Source organism: Micropterus salmoides, unplaced genomic scaffold (assembly GCF_014851395.1).
Source record: "Micropterus salmoides isolate LMB-PRFRI ecotype aquatic unplaced genomic scaffold, ASM1485139v1 Ms_hic_scaffold_15, whole genome shotgun sequence".
NCBI classification, from domain to species: Eukaryota; Metazoa; Chordata; class Actinopteri; order Centrarchiformes; family Centrarchidae; genus Micropterus; species Micropterus salmoides.
The window spans coordinates 17,267,858-17,286,786 of record NW_024040596.1 but is presented as its reverse complement, the minus strand read 5'-3'; the positions used below and the strand labels follow the sequence as shown (position 1 = coordinate 17,286,786).

At 38.9% G+C, this 18,929-nt stretch overlaps 1 protein-coding gene across 1 annotated transcript; it reads right to left on the bottom strand.

Moving 5' to 3' along the window:
* Positions 1-1,444: 1,444 nt before the first annotated feature.
* On the bottom strand, positions 1,445-17,197 carry lrrc58b (leucine rich repeat containing 58b). Its single transcript, XM_038720694.1, has 4 exons — positions 16,458-17,197; positions 4,674-4,802; positions 4,235-4,512; positions 1,445-3,290 (listed from the first exon to the last, which is right to left on the bottom strand). Exons 1-4 carry the CDS (start codon positions 16,913-16,915, stop codon positions 3,094-3,096), a joined length of 1,062 nt encoding a protein of 353 aa, XP_038576622.1. The 5' UTR covers positions 16,916-17,197; the 3' UTR covers positions 1,445-3,093.
* Positions 17,198-18,929: the final 1,732 nt, after the last annotated feature.

Below are 18,929 nucleotides of genomic sequence, written 5' to 3'. Positions count from 1 at the left end.
CAGACTTTCTACTTGTAAGATTAACAGTGTGAGGACAACGTCTGATTGTTGTGAGGGTGTCTGCAGTGTGTGGGTGTCGTGTGTTAAGGCTCAGCTGAGTGTATATTTGAGACTTGTCATGTGTGAGGTCTGGCATGCACACTGGCTGTACTGTGAGCTGATATGAGCTGGTATGCCTCTGACTGTGGGCGATAAGAGGCTTAGAGTTTCAAAGCAAAGTATACCAAAGCACTTTACTTTTTGATCTGCTGATCACCTGCAATACTGAATCTTTTGTTCTTAGTCAATGAGAGGGTCGAAAGACTGATGTCCCAATGAAATTAAGCAACAAAAAAAATAATAATTTAGATGGAATTAATCCTCGAATATGACAGAGATGTCAACAAGATATATGAAAAATGTGGCCACGCAGAGACACACATTTACCTTGCAGAGTTGCAGACGGCTAAAACAGAAGCAGCACCTTCCTTCTTTGACCAATGACCAATCCCACTTCAAATTCTAGTTTTCAACGCCCCAAATTCAAGACTCGCTTTAGTTTGAGTGTAACCTCAACTGAAGCTGGTTTGATGCTTGAGAGTTGGGGACAGCTCCTCTCCTCATCTGCCAGTCACAGCTCATTGCTTCCAGTTCATCATGGTTGCATCACAGTTCCGTCTCAAGTTGCATTTGTGACAGCATCCTCTTCTCTAACACACAAAACATGCGCATGTGTGAGCGCATGTGCACACGAGCCTTTGCTGTAATTTAACTCCACACAATGTGCTAGAAAGTTTCCTAGGTGCCGGCTGTTGGTAGACGGGTCGTATATGCACATGTTTTTGAAAGATAGTCAGAGGAGGTCAGGGAAAAGAAACGGTGCAAAAACACTGGAACCCAGCTGTGACTTGGTCAAAGACCATTCAAAACAAACAAAATATGTGAAACTCAAAACATCACTCTTGCCAGCCAGACTGAAAGAAACAGTGAGGTGAAAAGAAATTAAATGAGATGCTGAGAGGGAAACAGAAAGGGTGAAAAGAGACTAGAGAAGGGGAAACAAAGTAGTTAGTGGCTATTGGCGGGTGATGTTAAAGGATTAGCAGATTGTGCGAGGCAGAATGCACTCGCCCTGGCATCTTTTGGTTCTGGGTTACAGAAAAGGTCTCTCAGTATTCAGCCTCGATAATGAACTCACCTTCATATGCAAATGAAACCTGGACACATTCAAAACGACAAAATGGTTGGATTGGGTTCTGTAAACTCTTCAACAGTTGCTGTGTATCTGTTATGCACAAAAACCCACGTTCGATATATAGATATCTTGCCTTTTAGCAGTTGGCAAGAAAAACTGCTTATACGATGTAAACTTAAAAAAGGTACAACAGTCAAATGGAAATGTTTTCAACATGTTCTTGGTATCAACACATGAATCAAATCATAAAAGGTCACACTACAAACACAATTGAAAGATTCTGCAATCAGTCTTTATTGTTATTATAATCTGTACAGTCTACTTACATTATCTGAATGGAGTACAAGTAAATACAGCTAATATCTCAATATATCTTATGTTAAGTGCCGTCTATTCTGCAGATCATTTAAACATGTAGTGCATTCAAACATTTGAAAAAGGATTTCTATAAAAGCAGTTACTTTTTCTCGTTACTTTTGTTAAGCTGATGGCTACAAAATCACTCAAAAAAGGATTTTATAATTCATAATGTTAATCTTATCACATTTAAGGGTGCATATATCACTATATACATGTTTCTTCAAACTCTGTTTCGCTGTGTTAGAAGTCACCATTATAAAATGCTTTAGCATAGGTGTGACTGTAACATAGAGGAGCGGTCTTCTGTTTTCTAAACACTTCAGTCTCTTGTGAAGCCAGGGGTAGTTTTTCCTCCTTCTCATTTATGGACATGAACTGCCTGAGAGGGTATAAAATCTCCCAGCTTTCCAAACAAGCAGGAAGATGAAGCAGAGATGTAACAAGGAACAGAAACAGTAATTTCCTGTTAGAAATGAACAACCTTCTGTTTAAAAAAAAAAAAAAAGTCAATTGAGAAAACGCAAACTCTCTGTTAACACACATCTATATTCGTATGCAGACAGAAAACAGACAGCCCTCAACATAAACATGAAGGTTGCCACTGTGTTTTGCTGAATAGCTATTGTTTCTGTGCTAGCATAGCAACGGTTTTCCCTGGTCCACCCCACATCCACTTCCTGTGAGTAAGCCTGGACAAGCCTTCTTCCACATCCTCACATAACCCATACTCTGGGTTAATTTAAAACGACAAATTTTTGAAGGCTGGTGTGCTATGACCACGGTGCTGCAAAAACAGATAAACCTTGGTCTTTTGATATTGCGTTGTACGGCTTTACTGCATGAAACATTCCCCCAGCAGGACCACACACAGCGTAAATAAGGCCATCTCACACATTGTACTCAATCAATTCAGAATACTGTAATGTTTCTGCTGACCCAGACCTTTTTTCTTAGTTGGCAAAGCAGCTTTGATGCTCACCTGGTAAGAGACATTTCAATGAAAGTAGGCTGTGTGTAACTAGCAGTTGGACAAAACCCACATTGTTCATATCCAAACTTTCAGAAAATGCAGATGTTAGAATAATGTGCTGTAGCTACCTAAAAGCACCACATGTCCTATGAAGGATAAAGTATGCTGCCCTGAACAAACAGAAAGAAGAATCCTGACGCTCCTTCAGTCTTCACTGAGTTTTACTGCCCTCCTATGGTCAACCATGAGACCAGCACCCTCATGGAGCCATGACTGACAGATTGGATTTGCAAGGCTACATGGGAGATATGTTTCTTTGACTCATGTTATGTAGAGTGGTGTGTGGTGAGTGAGGGATTCCATTCCAAAACAATGTTTTCAGGGCCACAATGGGAAGTGCTGCTCACATTCTGTGTGTTAGATACCTCCACTTAGGCTGCCTGTAGAACGGTATTAGTGTTTTTGTGTGTGTTTATGTGTAGTAAAGTCTGACAGCCAAGTTCATCTCTGTATAAATGCTGAACACAGTGAAAGACTGATTGGGCTGGGCTTGGCCAGATGAGAGAGTCAGGGGCTCCTCCATGTCGTACTATCCTAGAAGCACCCGCTGCAGGCGGTAAGCGGGCACGCTGCTCTCATCCTCTGATTCCGACGCATCGCTTGGGGGGTTGGAGCTGCAGGGAGAGGTGCATTCTGGGGAGCACAGGTAGTGCATGAGGGGCAGCCGGTACTTTCCACAGAAGTCCACAAATTTGATCTGGCGCACGCATGAATCAAAGTAGACGCCTGGAGAAAGTCGAGAGTGACAGGAAAAAGAAAGCTAGGTTCAGGTGGCACGTCAGCGGCTTGTATTGTTCTGTGAAACAATATTCATACATGAAATCACCGTCATAAACTCAGATGTAAGCAAGACGGTCCAAACAGGCAGCAAACAGTAAAGGCAAAAACAAACACAGCAAATGTTACGACAGTGGTTCTCAACCTGCTGACTGGGTCACCCATACAACAAAATTAAGGAGTTTCCAAAACATCACTCACTCATAGTCAACTGCTTATCCTGTGTACAGGGTTGCCGGGTCGCCAAAACATTATGCTACACAAATAGTATTTATATATCAGATGTTTTTCTAATCTTTGCCTTTTGTTCTGGTAAATAACTGGATACTTTTTACTTCTTCAGATCTCTGTTCAGTAAGGTAAACAAATACATATTCAATATTGATAATCATGATAAATGATAAATGATAAATCATTATTTCTTTAAGTTTAAAGGCTGATTCCTGAGTGAAAGTTGAAGAATCTAGATGGTTAATTGTAGTTTTCTTTTCTTTATGGTCAGAACATGACAAATGATTGGTGCCAAAAAGTGGATCACTTAACAAATCTGAAGTAGAACTTTCAAAACAATAACAATTAAATATTTTTTCAACAAATATGAATGAGAAAAAAATCAAACATTTATTGAACATTATATCGCAATAATTATTGTTTTTGTTTTATTGCCCAGCCCTAGTTTAAAGAAGTCACAACTGGTAGACATCTGCGACTGATTGAGAACCTAACCATGCATAATCACATATCGGTGGAAAAATGAAAAATGAAACGGCCGAAAGACCACGAGCATCATCACTCTTGAGAATTGGCAAAAAGTCCTAACATCTCACAGAAAAAAACAGCACAACATCAATCTGTGCATTTTATTCAGATACTGTGAAAAATAGTGTTTTTACCGGCACACTTGGGGTTGGGGCACTTGCTGGCCAAGTCAAGGTAGCGCACCAGGTTTGAGGGCAGGTCGCAGGGGGAATAGGGAATATTTCTGCTCTTAACAGTACGTCCTGCTAACTCTAGCAATGACGGGGGGTCGTAGGTCATCTCCTTGACAAAGCGCACCACCAGCGGGTTGCCCCGGAGACTGAGCTCTTGCAGGTGCACCAGGCAGAGGATCTCCCTCGGCAGATAAGTGAGCAAGTTGTTGTGGAGACTTAAAGATCGCAGCGAGTGAAGCCTAAAAGTAGACAGAGAGGCACTTTGAAACGTTGTCACCTATGAAACATGACTACAGGATCCAGGCAGGGCAATCACTATCATATACATATCTAGCTATGTAATCTCTAAGGTTTACTGCCGGTTACACTGGTAAGATATTGGTGGTGTATGTGCAGTTACCTGGTGAGCTGCGGGGGGACACTTTGGATGCGGTTGTCACATAGGACCAGGTAGCTCAGGTAGGGCAGGTTGGCCACTTCTGGAGGAATGGCTGAGATGAGGTTTCCACCCAGATACAACAGCTCCAGACTAACAGAAAAAAAAATCAGAAAGAGGAAGACAGTCTATTTTGAATATCCTTTACCTCTGAATAATACCTCACAGTATAACAGTGATTTAATTTTGTTTTAGATGCTCTATTTTATGGCATCCCAAATTAAATTAATCCCAATTATTTTTCTCAAACTGCATTTTATTGACTACTGCTGTGGTTTGGCTGAGGTCGAGTTTGTTTTAACGTAAGCTAGAGTTTGAAAAAAGAAAAACACAGAATTTTACAGGCCAAAGGGGATGAAGATATTTTGCAATGAAGATATTTTAATGGGAGAGATCACTTGACATCATTTAGCTGATCATTTTGTACAACATCATTTGGTCCTGTGATTAAGGGGGGGTCAGGAGCCAGACTTAGAAAACAGTACTTTAAAGTATAAAATCTTATATTATTCAAACAAACCGTTGTCGCCACCAAAGTCATGCTATAGCCATGTTTAATAATGCTTAAAGAGAACATTGCTCTGGTCAACAAAACAGAGTGATTAAAACTAATTCATACCACAAGGGGGAGCTAAAGGTGCACGGTTTCAATGTGTCAGTGCGCTTGTGTTTCTGTGTGTTGAAATTTGTTTGTGGGGGTCATGCTTAGAAATCATCAAAAAAAAACAAAGACAGAGGTTAACGGGTACAGCAACAAATACAGGTCCAAAATTAGCTCTGATCATCAGGACATGTTCTGTACAGCACACACATCTATGCATCTCCCACTCACTGGAAGAGTGGCACTATAAAAAAGTGAATACATGGAATAAATTTACATAATAATTTTCTTTACAAAAGATAAACTTGATTACATATGTGATGACCAGGGAACATCTGCTTCCTAAACTAACTAAACTAAACTGATATGTACATGTTTTTGGTCTTAACAAAACAAAAGCACCCTAGTAGGTTAATGGAACTATGGAGTACACAGGGGAGTAATTGGGAGTGGAACAGAGAGACAGGGAGTGTGCAATGGATGGCTGGTCAGCGAAAGTAAGCTGTCAGGCCATCTGCCTGCAGGAACTGATGACACAGCGACTACGAGACAGGAAGCCATTATACTGTCCTTGGTGGCTGAGCACCGACTAGCCCCCTCTGTGACGGGAACTGAGACATCCAGGGTCTAGTCCATGCCCTCCCCGACACAGTGACAGAAATCAGCTGCCAGATATTGAGAGTGGTAACTTATAGTGTGTATTAAGGACAATATACAAAACCGTCAATTTTCACAAGTATACTACACCAAAGCCTTTTTTGGGGGCCATTCCACCTAAGAAACCCAGGGTCATGTTCTCTTCTCTACACACATCAAGACATATTATTTCATAGAACTGTTCCACAGTATTCGCTCATGTTTAGACTGTATGTGTCCAGTTTTCCGGTAAATTGAGCACAAACAAAGCTGCTCAGAGCGAGCAGCAGGTGGCGGTGGCGCGCTCAAAGCAGTGGGAGAGAGAATGTAAACAAAGAGCGGAACATTCGAACATGCTGAGGGCTGTTTCACAAAAGCAGAATTTAGAAATCCAGGATAAGAGATAAAGCTAGACTTGATCTAGTGTGATCAGTGCACCTGGCTTTATCAGTTTCACAAAGGCCAAACCAGGCTCAGAAGGTGCAACTATGTCAAGCCAGGTGTAAGTAATTCAGATAAATGGGCGTTAACAGCTTTCTTCAAGAGACCACACGGTCGATCACAGATTCATTGATATTGAAACGCATTAAAGACGTGTGCAGCATACTTTATTCGCTGTTACTCACTATGTGTAAAGAAGGTTTATGATGAAAAAATGCACATAATTTTTTAAAAAGTAAAGAAAGAAGTATTAAAAGAGCGAGAAAAAGTGTGGCAGAGAATAGAGGACCGACTTAATAAGTAAGTAGCTAAAAGTGTCACTGCTCCTAACTGAAGCTGTCATAATTAAAATGTTACCATGAATGGTAACATTATGTCAGACCTTAAAATTGAGCAGTGGACATTAATATGTCACTCAGCAAATGTATTAATTACAACCACTAATCAACATACTATCTATTCAATTAAATTGTATTTATAGCGGCAATTCAAAACAAGCATTTCTTTTACTCATAGTATTGTGTATATATACAGATAGACAGATAGAAAAAGTAACTTTGTGTTGAAAAGTGGTGGGGAAGAGCTCAGATTAGGGGTGTGACCATGTGACCATTTAACCCTATTTTGAAGTATTCAATGCTGAGATATATGAGTGGGGAGTCTAAGGGTCCTCCCCCAGATGTTTTTGAACATTAAACACTTAATTTTCTGACTTCTGGAGAAATATTCTGCACCAATTTGTGGTGGAAATGTCTTTATTTTTATAAAAAGGAAACACAAAATTCAGCTGGCAGGTTACAATTCAAAATATAACAATATAATGCAGTAATCAGAAGCTTGTTCTTTTAGCTTAAGTTACTTTTTTTGGACAATGCACATATGTTTCTTCTATGTTTACATTGCATTGCATGTTTTATTTTTGTGCAAATAAACCTTTCTTAAAGCCTTTTCCGTTATTTACCATTTTTTTTATTGCAAGCAACATTTTTAACAAATATAGAGTAATAAATAGTGTAAAAATAGTGTGTGTGTGTGTGTGTGTGTGTGTGTATATATATAAATGTGTATAGTATTCTTTGTTAGAGAGGCTGGAGATATGTCAATTGTGTGTGAAAATGGTGTACTTGTTAAGTCAGTATGGATAATAGATAATAAGTCAGTGATGTGTTGCTCATAGAAAATACTGTATGATATTTGACCCTGAGGCTGTGGTCCTACAGTCTGACAGCCAGTCTGGCAATTTAGTTTAAGTATAAGGACACTCACAGGTGAACAATTCCTGCTGTGCTAATTAATGTGTTTTACAAACTGTCTGATGTCTGAACTACACACACTTGAAAAAATTAACAAAATTATAAACAGGACTTGGACCTAGATATGGAGATAAAAAGAAGCACTGAGGAAATTGGAAATCCAGCAACTACAAGGAGAGGTGATCATTGCAAAGCACATTGTAGCATAACTGTAGCATGATGTATTAATCATTGTTTTCTCTCCCAAGCTCCCAGCAGACGAGTGATCCCAGGGAGAAAAAAAAGGTCAAAAAACATTGTGGTGTCCCCTCCCTGTTATTTCATGAATAAACAGTGCACAATATAGTCTCCTTACTGAAGTGGGACTGTAATTTGGGAGTTTTATTCAATTATGAAACCTAATGAAAATTATTTAGGCCTATATATATCTCCTATATAGTGTGTGTGCCATAAATTTCTTGAGTGACATATAACATCCGGTGCTCATTTTTAAGGCACAATATAACATTACAATTATGACTGAGTTTCAGTTAAGAGCAGTGATATTTTTAGGTTCTCACACATTCAGTCGGTCCACTATTGGCTGCCACACTTTCTTATTACTGTGCCTGAGTTACCTTTTATTTTATTTATCATTTTTCTTTACATGTGCTTTCATTCCACGTAAACCTACTCGCTGATGCTCCTTGTGTGAAAAGTATGGTGCACGCGTCTTCTCCAATTATGAAACCTTATAACCACAAACTGCTATTTTAATACAGGCTAATTAAAAATATGCAAAACAAATACAAAAGAACATGGAATAACTGGGGGAAAAAAACACTCTGATCAGCGTGACCGCTGACTGAACAGATAAGGGACTAGGATTAACTAAGCCTGGCTGTTAGCCTGGTCTGGAGCAGGCTAGCTGCACAGAATAAATCGCCATGGTAACTTAAATGCTACTGCTTTCGTGAAACGGAGTCACGGCTTAATTCAGGCAGGATATCTGGAAAATCCCGGCTTAATCTGCTATCTTGGTTTTGTGAAACAGCCCTCTGGACTCGTTACGGGACTTTAGCTGTGAAGAGGACTGAGAAACAGTCACAGAGGGAAAGGTCTGAGGAACTGTGAAAGAAGTTATATGACCAGGTGTGGGGAAGACCTGTGTTAACATCTGTGAGGGGTTTCAATGCCGGATAAATCTACGAGATTAGAAAGGAATGGAAACCGATGCTGAGGTTGCTCTGTTTCTGCTGGACAGGTGAGTAACATTAGCTTTGCTGTTCCACATAAACGACAGGTTCAGTATTACTGTCTTGTCTGTCTGTTTGTGATGATCCTAGCTGGTTAGCTTTGATTTATTTCAGTAATTCCATTCAAAAAGTGAAACTTGTATAATGTATACATTCATTCCACACAGACTGATATATTTCAAGTGTTCATTCCTTTTAACTGACAACTAATTTAAACCCCAAAATCAGTATCTCAGAAAATTAGAATATTGTGAAAAGGTTCAATATTGAAGACACATGGTGCCACACTCTAATCAGCTAATTAACTCAAAACACCTGCAAAGGCATTTAAATGGTCTCTCAGTCTAGTTCTGCAGGCTACACAATCATGGGGAAGACTGCTGACTTGACAGCTGTCCAAAAGACGACCATTGACACCTTGCACAAGGAGGGCAAGACACAAAAGGTCATTGCTAAAGAGGCTGGCTGTTCACAGAGCTCTGTGTCCAAGCACATTAATAGAGAGGCGAAGGGAAGGAAAAGATGTGGTAGAAAAAAGTGTACAAGCAATAGGGATAACCGCACCCTGGAGAGGATTGTGAAACAAAACCCATTCAAAAATGTGGGGGAGATTCACAAAGAGTGGACTGCAGCTGGAGTCAGTGCTTCAAGAACCACCACGCAGAGACGTATGCAAGACATGGGTTTCAGCTGTCGCATTCCTTGTGTCAAGCCACTCTTGAACAAGACACAGCGTCAGAAGTCTCGCCTGGGCTAAAGACAAAAAGGACTGGACTGCTGCTGAGTGGTCCAAAGTTATGTTCTCTGATGAAAGTAAATTTTGCATTTCCTTTGGAAATCAAGGTCCCAGAGTCTGGAGGAAGAGAGGAGAGGCACAGAATCCAGAATCCAAGTCCAGTGTAAAGTTTCCACAGTGATGGTTTGGGGTGCCATGTCAGCTGGTGTTGGTCCACTGTGTTTTCTGAGGTCCAAGGTCAACGCAGCCGTCTACCAGGAAGTTTTAGAGCACTTCATGCTTCCTGCTGATGACCAACTTTATGGAGATGCAGATTTCATTTTCCAACAGGACTTGGCACCTGCACTAGTGAAGGGGATCGAGACCCCAGTTCCAAAAGGAACCGGTTCCAAAATTTCTCAAAACCCGAAAATCAATAAGGTTCGAGCTTATCGATACTGCTATCCAGACTTGCGGGTCCTATGATGTAACGTTAAGTCTCGAGCGTCAAATCTAATTTAGATGTCGGCTCCCACACACACACACACACACACACACAGCGGCAGCAGAGCGAGAGGCTGTGCCGTCGCCATGGAATACGGTGAGGGTTAAGTTAGCTCCAAACTACTGTAACATTAGTTGATGACAGCTACGCTCGTTACTGTAAGTATGTGCGATAAAACCTTCGCAAGTACAAAGACAATACTTTATCAATACACCTGTCTGTACAGTAACATTAAACATGTGTTAACTGTAATGTAAACTGTGTTATGATCATGGCTCTGGACTAACTTGTTTTAACAAGCTATAAAAGGTAATGCCCTGTGTTAGATAGCTTTCGTTTTATATTTGATTTCATTACATTAATGTTTAAGTTGAGATTTAAAAGAAATATTTTATTGCTACTGTGTAAAGGGAATACTGCTGGTAAAAAAAAAGCACCTTATTTGTTTAAAGTGTTTGGAAAACCACGTGTTTTTGCACTTTCATTTATTTATTTCATTCATGCCGTTTTACAACATTTTGTTCGGCTTTCTTTCAGACCAACAATAAACACACACACACACACACACACACACACACACACACATATGTGTGTGTGTATAAATATATATATATATATATATATATAATTAAATTTTTTTCATGAGCGAAAAAAAAAGGAACAGGAATAAGAAAAATCTTGTAGTAGCCTGTTGCTTTTTGTGCACATCAAAATAAACAGAAAAACAGCCACTTTATGAATGGATCAACCCCAATCCTCTCCCCAATCAACATTTTCAGTAATATCTATCTTTACACTTAATTTTCATCTTTTTTTTCTGCCTTTTTAAACGTGTTTAGCATCATTTTTCCTGTAACATTCCTGTATTTTTTTCTTATACAAATTCTTAAATTTACAAACACTTTTGCAGCACTTCAGTTCATAGTCCAAGGTGTTCCACAGTTTAACTCCGTAAATAGACAAACACATCTGTTTTTGTGTAGTACGTGCAAAAAGAGTAAAATAATATTGCCTTCTATGGCCATCTTCCTCTGATATGAGAGTGAATAAATTTTGTAAAACCATAGGCAGAACCAAATCTTTGAATTTTAGAAGTCCAAAATTTACAAATAAACTATTGGTGTGTTCTCTGTAGCCTGTCTTGTTGATGATCCTTAATGCTTTTTTCTGTAACAAAAACAGAGGTTTTGTGTTACTAGGGTATGTATTACCCCAGACTTCAGTGCAGTATGTAAAATATGGGAGTATCAGGGAATTGTACAACATATGCAACGAAGAATAGTCTAAAACATCTTTAACTTTATACAAGACCCCAATACTTTTACAAACTTTACTCTTATTATAATCTATGTGAGCTTTCCAATTTAATTTATCATCCAAAGTAACACCTAAAAATTTTATCTCATCAACTCTTTCAATATTAGTGCTTTCAATTGCTATTCTTACATTTTCGTTCTTTTTTCGATTACCAAAAATCATGTATTTTGTTTTCTCCCAATTTAAACATAATTTGTTTTTGTCAAACCATTTCCTAATTTTTTACCATTTCTGAACTTTTTCAGTAATTTCTGACAGATTATTTCCAGAGTAAAAAAATATTAGTATCATCAGCAAACAACAAAAACTGTAATATTTTAGACACTTCACAGAGGTCATTAATGAACAAAATAAAAAGTAACGGGCCTAAAACAGACCCTTGTGGAACTCCACATATTATATCTTTTAACTTTGATCATTAATTTGAACAAACTGCTGTCGATTGTTGAGTTAACTTTTAAGCCATTGATGAGCTGGACCCCTGATGCCATAGTTGTATGATTTTGACAATAGCAGACTGTGATTTATGGTGTCGAATGCTTTGCTTAGGTCGATGAAGACCCCCACTGTGTATTGCTTATTCTCAGTTGCAGATGTGATTTTTAATTCATGCTAAAGCTGTTGATCTTTTTACTCTAAAGCCATATTGTTTTTCAGTAATTAATTTATGTTTTTCTAAAAAAGTATTTAGTTTTTGAGCAAACCACTTTTCAAGGATTTTAGAAAACAGAGAGCAATGACACTGGTCTGTATTTGTTGAAGTGATGTACATCTCCATTTTTAAAAAGTGGAACAACTTTAGCGACCTTCATCTTCTCAGGAAAGACACCCTAATGTATAGACAAATTACAAATAAAAGTCAGTGGTTTAATCATACAGACAATGGTCCTTTTCACAATGGTCATGTCAAGTCCATCACTATCAGTAGATGTTTTATTTTCACATTTGTTAACAATAGACAAAATATCATTTTCCTGAACCTCACCCAGGAACATGAACTGCATTAATCTACTTTCCATTCTACAGGTAGCATTTTGACTTTGGTTAGATGTATCAATTGATTTGGCAATATTTTCCCCAATATTAATAAAAAATTTATTAAATTCACCAAAACAAAATATTGGTGATTGAACATTCCCTTCCCACTCATCCCCCACTCATCCCTCCCCCCACCCTCCCATTCATAAAATAAGTCAGTGCTCATAATAGTTCCAGTCTCCCAGGAATTTTAGCAAAGTGACAGTCATTGTGACAAACTAAGAAAAAATCATCAAATGTTCATAAGTGCAAGACAAAAAGTCTAAATAAAATTGCCTCATAGCAGCCTTACCAAGTCACTGCGCTGGAGTTACTTTAGTCCTCTATAGTTGAAATGAAAAGCTCAGCCTTACTTGCGTTTTGAAATAGATGATTGTCATTCCCTTTGGTGAACTTTATTGTCGCGGGGTACAGATGGAAAGCCTGAAACCCCTTTGTATGGGCTTAATGCATCACCTTGTAGCATGATTTACGATGCTTTGAAGTGGCCTCGCTGTAGTCCGCGGCAAACTGAAGTTGGATATTAGCCACTTCTGGGGGATTTTTCCTGGATTCTTTGAGGATACGATCCCTGTCAGTGTACCGGAAACATCTGATAATCAGCGGCCGTGGTCTCCGTGGCTTATTCCCGGTACCTGGCTTGGGCAGACGTCCAAGCCGGTGACATCACATCAGCTCCGGAGCTGGTGTCAGCGAGAGCAGGGTACCACTTGGGAAGGTGTTCTTGCAGATAATCCAGAGCATTTGCACCTTCAACTCCTTCTTTTCTCCTCCATTTCTGTGAGTTTTGCTTGATATTTGTGCATTGTTTCCACACACTGTCAGACAGTTTGTTCAGCCTCACTCACGCGCTCTTTTAACTGGGTTGTATCTGAGCTTATTATCCGTATTTCTTGGATGCTTGGATAAAGTTGAATGCATACTGTCAATTCGCTTCTCAAGCCTGTTGATGCGTGATTCGGCTTTCTCGTCAGTCTCTTTGAAGTATTTGGCCATTAAATCATCAATGGCCTGAGTCAGGGTCGCATTGTTTTCACCCAGCTGCTTGTTTACTTCAGTCATAATATGTTGTTTGGCTGCAGACGACTATCTTGTTTCTCGCATTGACAAGATATAGGTTTAAGCTGAAAATGTCCTTCTTTACATAACAATCTTGTCACACGTACCAAGGTTTATTTGAACGTTTTGGGAGAGTGTTGCGCCGAGTCTCAGCAGGCAGCCGCCATTTTGATCATACAGCAGAACATTTAATTTAAAAGTGGGCAATACACTACTTTAGAATTCATTATTCAATTTTGTGCATAACTAAGAAAAAGAAAATCACGAGATTTAATTGTTGCCCAGCACTAATCATAACACATGATTATGTGCATCAGTCAATATGTATGCTTCCAAATACACCGGATTTACTCTAAGTTTAATAAAGCAAGTCACTTTGCTTGGGATGATATTGCACAGTTCATATACAACACCAGTTGTGGGGACCATATGTGTACTGCTATAGCCTGGAAGATTGAGTTTTGACTTATAATGTATCTATTTTATCTTAGGTTTAACTATGTAGCTATCTGTACATTGTACTATCTGTCTGTGCTGCTCTAACTGAAGTAAATTTCCCCTCCAGAGGGAACATTTCAGGATTATCAACAACACTAACTTCATTGTGAAAGAAACATCTATAACATTTGGTGCCACATTAAATGTAATGCAAATAAAACTATAGGCTGGAAATTATACATTGGTGCTTGATTATTAATTAATAATAAAAATCCTTTAATAGGAAATTCAAGCCAGATAGCCAATATAAAGACTATTTAAGTATTTCCATTAGTTGTTGGCATCAAAATAATAGGGAATTTAAATTTTGAGAAAAACTATCTTATTATAAAATACAATACTTACCCAATGAGGACACTTTCTTAGTTGTCTTGATAAACAGTGGCCAGGGGGTGAACACTTATGCAATCGATTATTCTGTGTTATTTTTACTTATGTAGAGAAGCCTGATATCCTACCAAACTTTTTTTCATCCTCTTACTCACTTCATTAGTGATTGGGCGATACTAGTGTGTTTGTATGTGTGTGTGATGAAGTGAAGAGGCTTGAGTGTTTGATCTCCGACAGTGGGTCACATCACTTTCTACTGTTAAACTGAGTAAAACAGAAATAATCCCATAGCGCCTCCACTTTCGTGCCTCCTTTTCTATCAACAGGAAAAAAGCCTTAAAAAGACTGCTGCAGCAAAATGCACACGATAACTGTTTGCTGCTGTTTTAAAATGAGTTCCATTTGTCTCAATTCTCTTGTCTGTTTTGTAATCAGTCATGTTCTTTCCCCATACTTTTTTTTCTTTACAGAATTGTTAGATATACTAGAAGACTATTTTTCTCTCCTGCATGGCCACGTGTCTCCGCCTTTATTTGCAGTAATTTTATGTGTAAATTTCTTTGAATACATTTTACTATAATAATGACTGTATCTCAAATATTTTCCATGACACTACCACTTTCCTGCATTAGTAAGTACTGTTAGTTTGAATATCTCCAAAACCAGTCCAGGAATACTTAGTGGAACAGTACCGACAGTTATCCTGCACAGTGCACACACTATGAATCATGGTGTTTACAGGATAAACTCTCAGGAAATTAACATGACACATACAAATAGATGTAAAAGTGAAAGTGGTAAATACTATTAACCCCATAAAAAAGCTACAGGTCGCCTGGGTGTCACTGTGTAATGGATACTGTAAATGGTTTTACATTTTGTTGCTTGATTAAATAGGTGGGTCAGCTGCCTCATGTGAAACAGCAGTGTGACTAAAGTGTGATTTATGATTTATACTTCTTTGTCCGTAGCCTATGGCGTCAGCTACGCACGTAGCCATGCATTTATACTTGTGCATCGGTGTCTGTGTTTTTCTGCAATTAACACTAATTGGCGGTAAAGCTACAGTGTCCACTGTGTTGACTGTTGCCAGCGAAGCAGGCTAACTTCCAGTTTAGCCCTCTGCTAACTTGAACGTGGGTAAAATTATATACGTTCGACTTTTCAAATGTTATTGACTGAATGGATCACAGTCTGATAGTGAAACGACTCATTTCGCTTGGGTTGTGACGTTCAAATACATTGATCCACCGTATTACAGCTGCGGGTTTGACCACTAGTAAAAGTTACTTCAAAGCACGGGGCACTTCCTGTCGGCTCAGAGGCATTGTGGGGCTACCGACCAATCACAGTTGTTATACGCCACCCCGATGTGTAGTTACATTTTTAAGGAGGTGCACGTCAGGCTATAGCGTAGGCTACTTCTTAGGATACAGGGCTACGCGTAGGCTACGCCGTTGATTCAACACAGAAGTATAGATCACGCTTTTCTACTTTCTATGACACAACTGATAAAAGGGGAGTGAAAACTTTTCATATGGAGCTTATGCAACATATATAACAACTGCAACAGATAAAAGCTGAAAGTAAGCAGAGAAGACTTCCTTCATCAGGATCATCTTTTGCAATATAGAGAATAAAGGGACTAATGTTTGGCTACTTACTCACTGTCAGTTGATACTCTTGATTACTTACTCAACTATTTGATAAATCATTTGGTCTATTGTCTGCCATATACATGTGAAAGATGCCAATCACAATTTCCTTTCCTCAATAATATAATCTGAGGTGTTCTAATACATAAAATAATAGAATCTGAGGTCATTTTATTGGCCTCTTCGTCTCCACTCAGTCCATTATTACGACTTATCAGTACGTTATCTATAACCTACTTATCTTCGATTACACCACGTAACCGCTAACTAGAACCCAGCTAGCAGTTAGTTAGCAACAGAGTAAATGTGAGTGTAACGTTAAGTTCACGTTATTTTGACAGTGGTCGCTTGCTGGATACCTTGCCTTTCTAGATACTGATTTGGACTTTTAACAACTGTGTTAAGTTAACGTTAGCTAACCATTAACGTTACTGTTTGTGGTATTTGTTACCCTCCACGACCTACCTGGTTAGATTTTCTATCTCTGCAGGTATACTTTTCAGTCTGTTTCCGCCGAGTGAAAGCGACTGCAGACGCAGCAGCTTCATACACTGAAGCGGGATCTCCTCAAATCGGTTCCCACTGAAGTTCAACACCTCCAGCTGCAGAGAGCCGAACTCTTTGGGCAGCGAAAACTCGTCCAGGCGGTTGTTCTTCGCTATCAGTGTTTTCAGCCTGCTCAGTCGCGTAATGCCCTCACAGATGGCCGACAGTCCGTTGTTGCTGATGTCCAAAAACTCGAGGTTGCAGAATAGGCTGATTGACGAGGGGAGCGACGGTAGCCGGTTGTAGTTCAGGTAGAGCTGTTTGGTGTCCCTTTTCCTTTCCTCGCTGATAGTGTCAACGCTAAAAGTGTTCAGACTCAAGTGGGAAAAGTCAAGCACGCTGTCGCCTGCTGCCGCTGCCCCTTCGTGGATCTCCATTTTGGGAATTTTTGCGTGAATTTAAACCCTGAAAAAAGTCCTTGCGGAAGTTTTTGCTCTAGGCTGAACGCCCCCGTGTACAGCGAGTTAGCTCCGAGATTTTACGCCTTTTTTTGACAAGGAGAAGTGGGATATTTCTATGCACCTGCCCGCAACATTCAACCACATCTCTAGTGAAAATCCTGGTCACTAATTTAGTATTGAGGACATGCTACTATGGCTACATGTAACTACACAGGTCGAAGTGACCTACAATTCAGCCGTTCTTTGAGTGAAATATTTGCTTCCATGTTTAGAGATTGGCTAATTCTTAAGACAAACCCCGCCCACTCAACCGCTGGATTGGTTAGTCTCCCAGTCTGTCATATTACGGTATAACTATTAATTGGGGATTTATAACAGGTTTATTGCACAACTTATTTACATTTTCATAGTTGTATACTTCCATGGTGTTGTGTGTAATTGCACTGATTAAGTATTTAAGTCTTGCAACAACGGGAGAATAGTGGCCTATTATCCATCATGCCCAATGCCCTGCTGGGTCTGCCATTATGCAATACCCCTCTTCTGTTACATTGTGCAATACTCTGAGGACCTAGATGTGCATAGAATGAGAACTAGGTACAGGATAATTGGGTTCCTCCCACTGCATTCAGATCTATCCATGTGGCTGTCACAGCTCTTTTCTGTTCAAATTTCTTTATGAGGAGAATTGGCGTAAATTCTAGAGGCGGAATGGGAGATTTAGTAGTTTTGAGGAACATGTTCTGACTGCTTTAGTTACTAGTTAATATGTAGGCTATTTTATTTTTAATTTTTTTTACAATAAAATAAAATAAAAATGACATATACTCATATCATAAGATGCATCATGACTGTTGAAACAACCAACAAGTATTTGAAAGTAGACTTTGTGCCACCTTTGGATCAGCTAAAACACAACAATATTGCTTACAACTGGAAGCCTGAAAATGCAGTATGCCACTTGCCCAAACATTACTACACTATGTATTTTAATAGAGTATGTATGTAAAGGTATATGTATTTACTTTTCCAAGCAACATTTCAAAGTGCTTTACAAGTAAAACGAATTTAGCACAATATCAAACAGGAAGCCTAATAATGCACACAACAAAAGAGAATTAAACAGTGGTGGAAGTACTCCGATTTTTACTAAAGCAAACATAGCAATACCACAGTGTACAAATGCTTTGTTACAAGTAAGTCCTGACGCACACAAAGTAAAAGCATGAAGAATGGCACATTTCAGAATAATGTATATTAAATTTCATTTGCTGTATGGACATCACTTTAATGTTGCAGCTTGTAAGACAAGGCAAGCTAAAGGTGGGGCTAATTATTAATTACTTTATATACAGCTGGGTTGCTTGTGAATTTCCCACACACGTCAATAAAGCCTCACCTTATCTTAACCTGTAAAAATGTCATCATTTATTTGTTGATTGTAATTTGTATTATTAATCTGAATCTGCAAAGTAACTGCTAACCTGTTATCAAATAAATATTGTGAAGAAAAAGTTAAGTATTTCCCTATGAATTGTAGTGGAGTAGAAGCATAAAATAGCAAATAGAAATACTCAAGTGACAAGTACCACAAAATTTTACTGAAGTACGGTACTTGAGTAAATGTACTTAGTTACTTTCCACCACTTGAATTAAGAAATAACACAACAGAGTAGTCATTTATCTGATGCTTTTATCCAAAGCGACTTACAGTTGCTATGTATGTCAAAGGTCGCATGCCTCTGGAGCAACTAGGGATAATGTGTCTTGCTCAAGGACACATTGGTGGATGTCACATGGAAATTCGAACCAGGGTCTACCACACTAAGGGCATGTGTCTTATCCACTGCACCATCACCACCCCTAACACAAAACAAGAAAAGCAAGGGAATGTAAGTGAGTCTTGATAAGTTTTGTTTAAAAATGACAATTTATTTGAATAATGTCATGAGAGAAAGCGTTTTTCAATTTTTGTGACAGACAGTAAATG

Bases quoted from the DNA above. Each gene is read 5' to 3' on its own strand.
- lrrc58b (XM_038720694.1), bottom strand. From the start codon at position 16,915: ATGGAGATCCACGAAGGGGCAGCGGCAGCAGGCGACAGCGTGCTTGAC. The intron at 4,803-16,457 runs GTAGGTCGTGGA...TTTTTCTGTTAG, and splicing joins GAGATAGAAAATCTAACCAG to TCTGGAGCTGTTGTATCTGG. The intron at 4,513-4,673 runs GTAACTGCACAT...GTCTACTTTTAG, and splicing joins GTCCCCCCGCAGCTCACCAG to GCTTCACTCGCTGCGATCTT.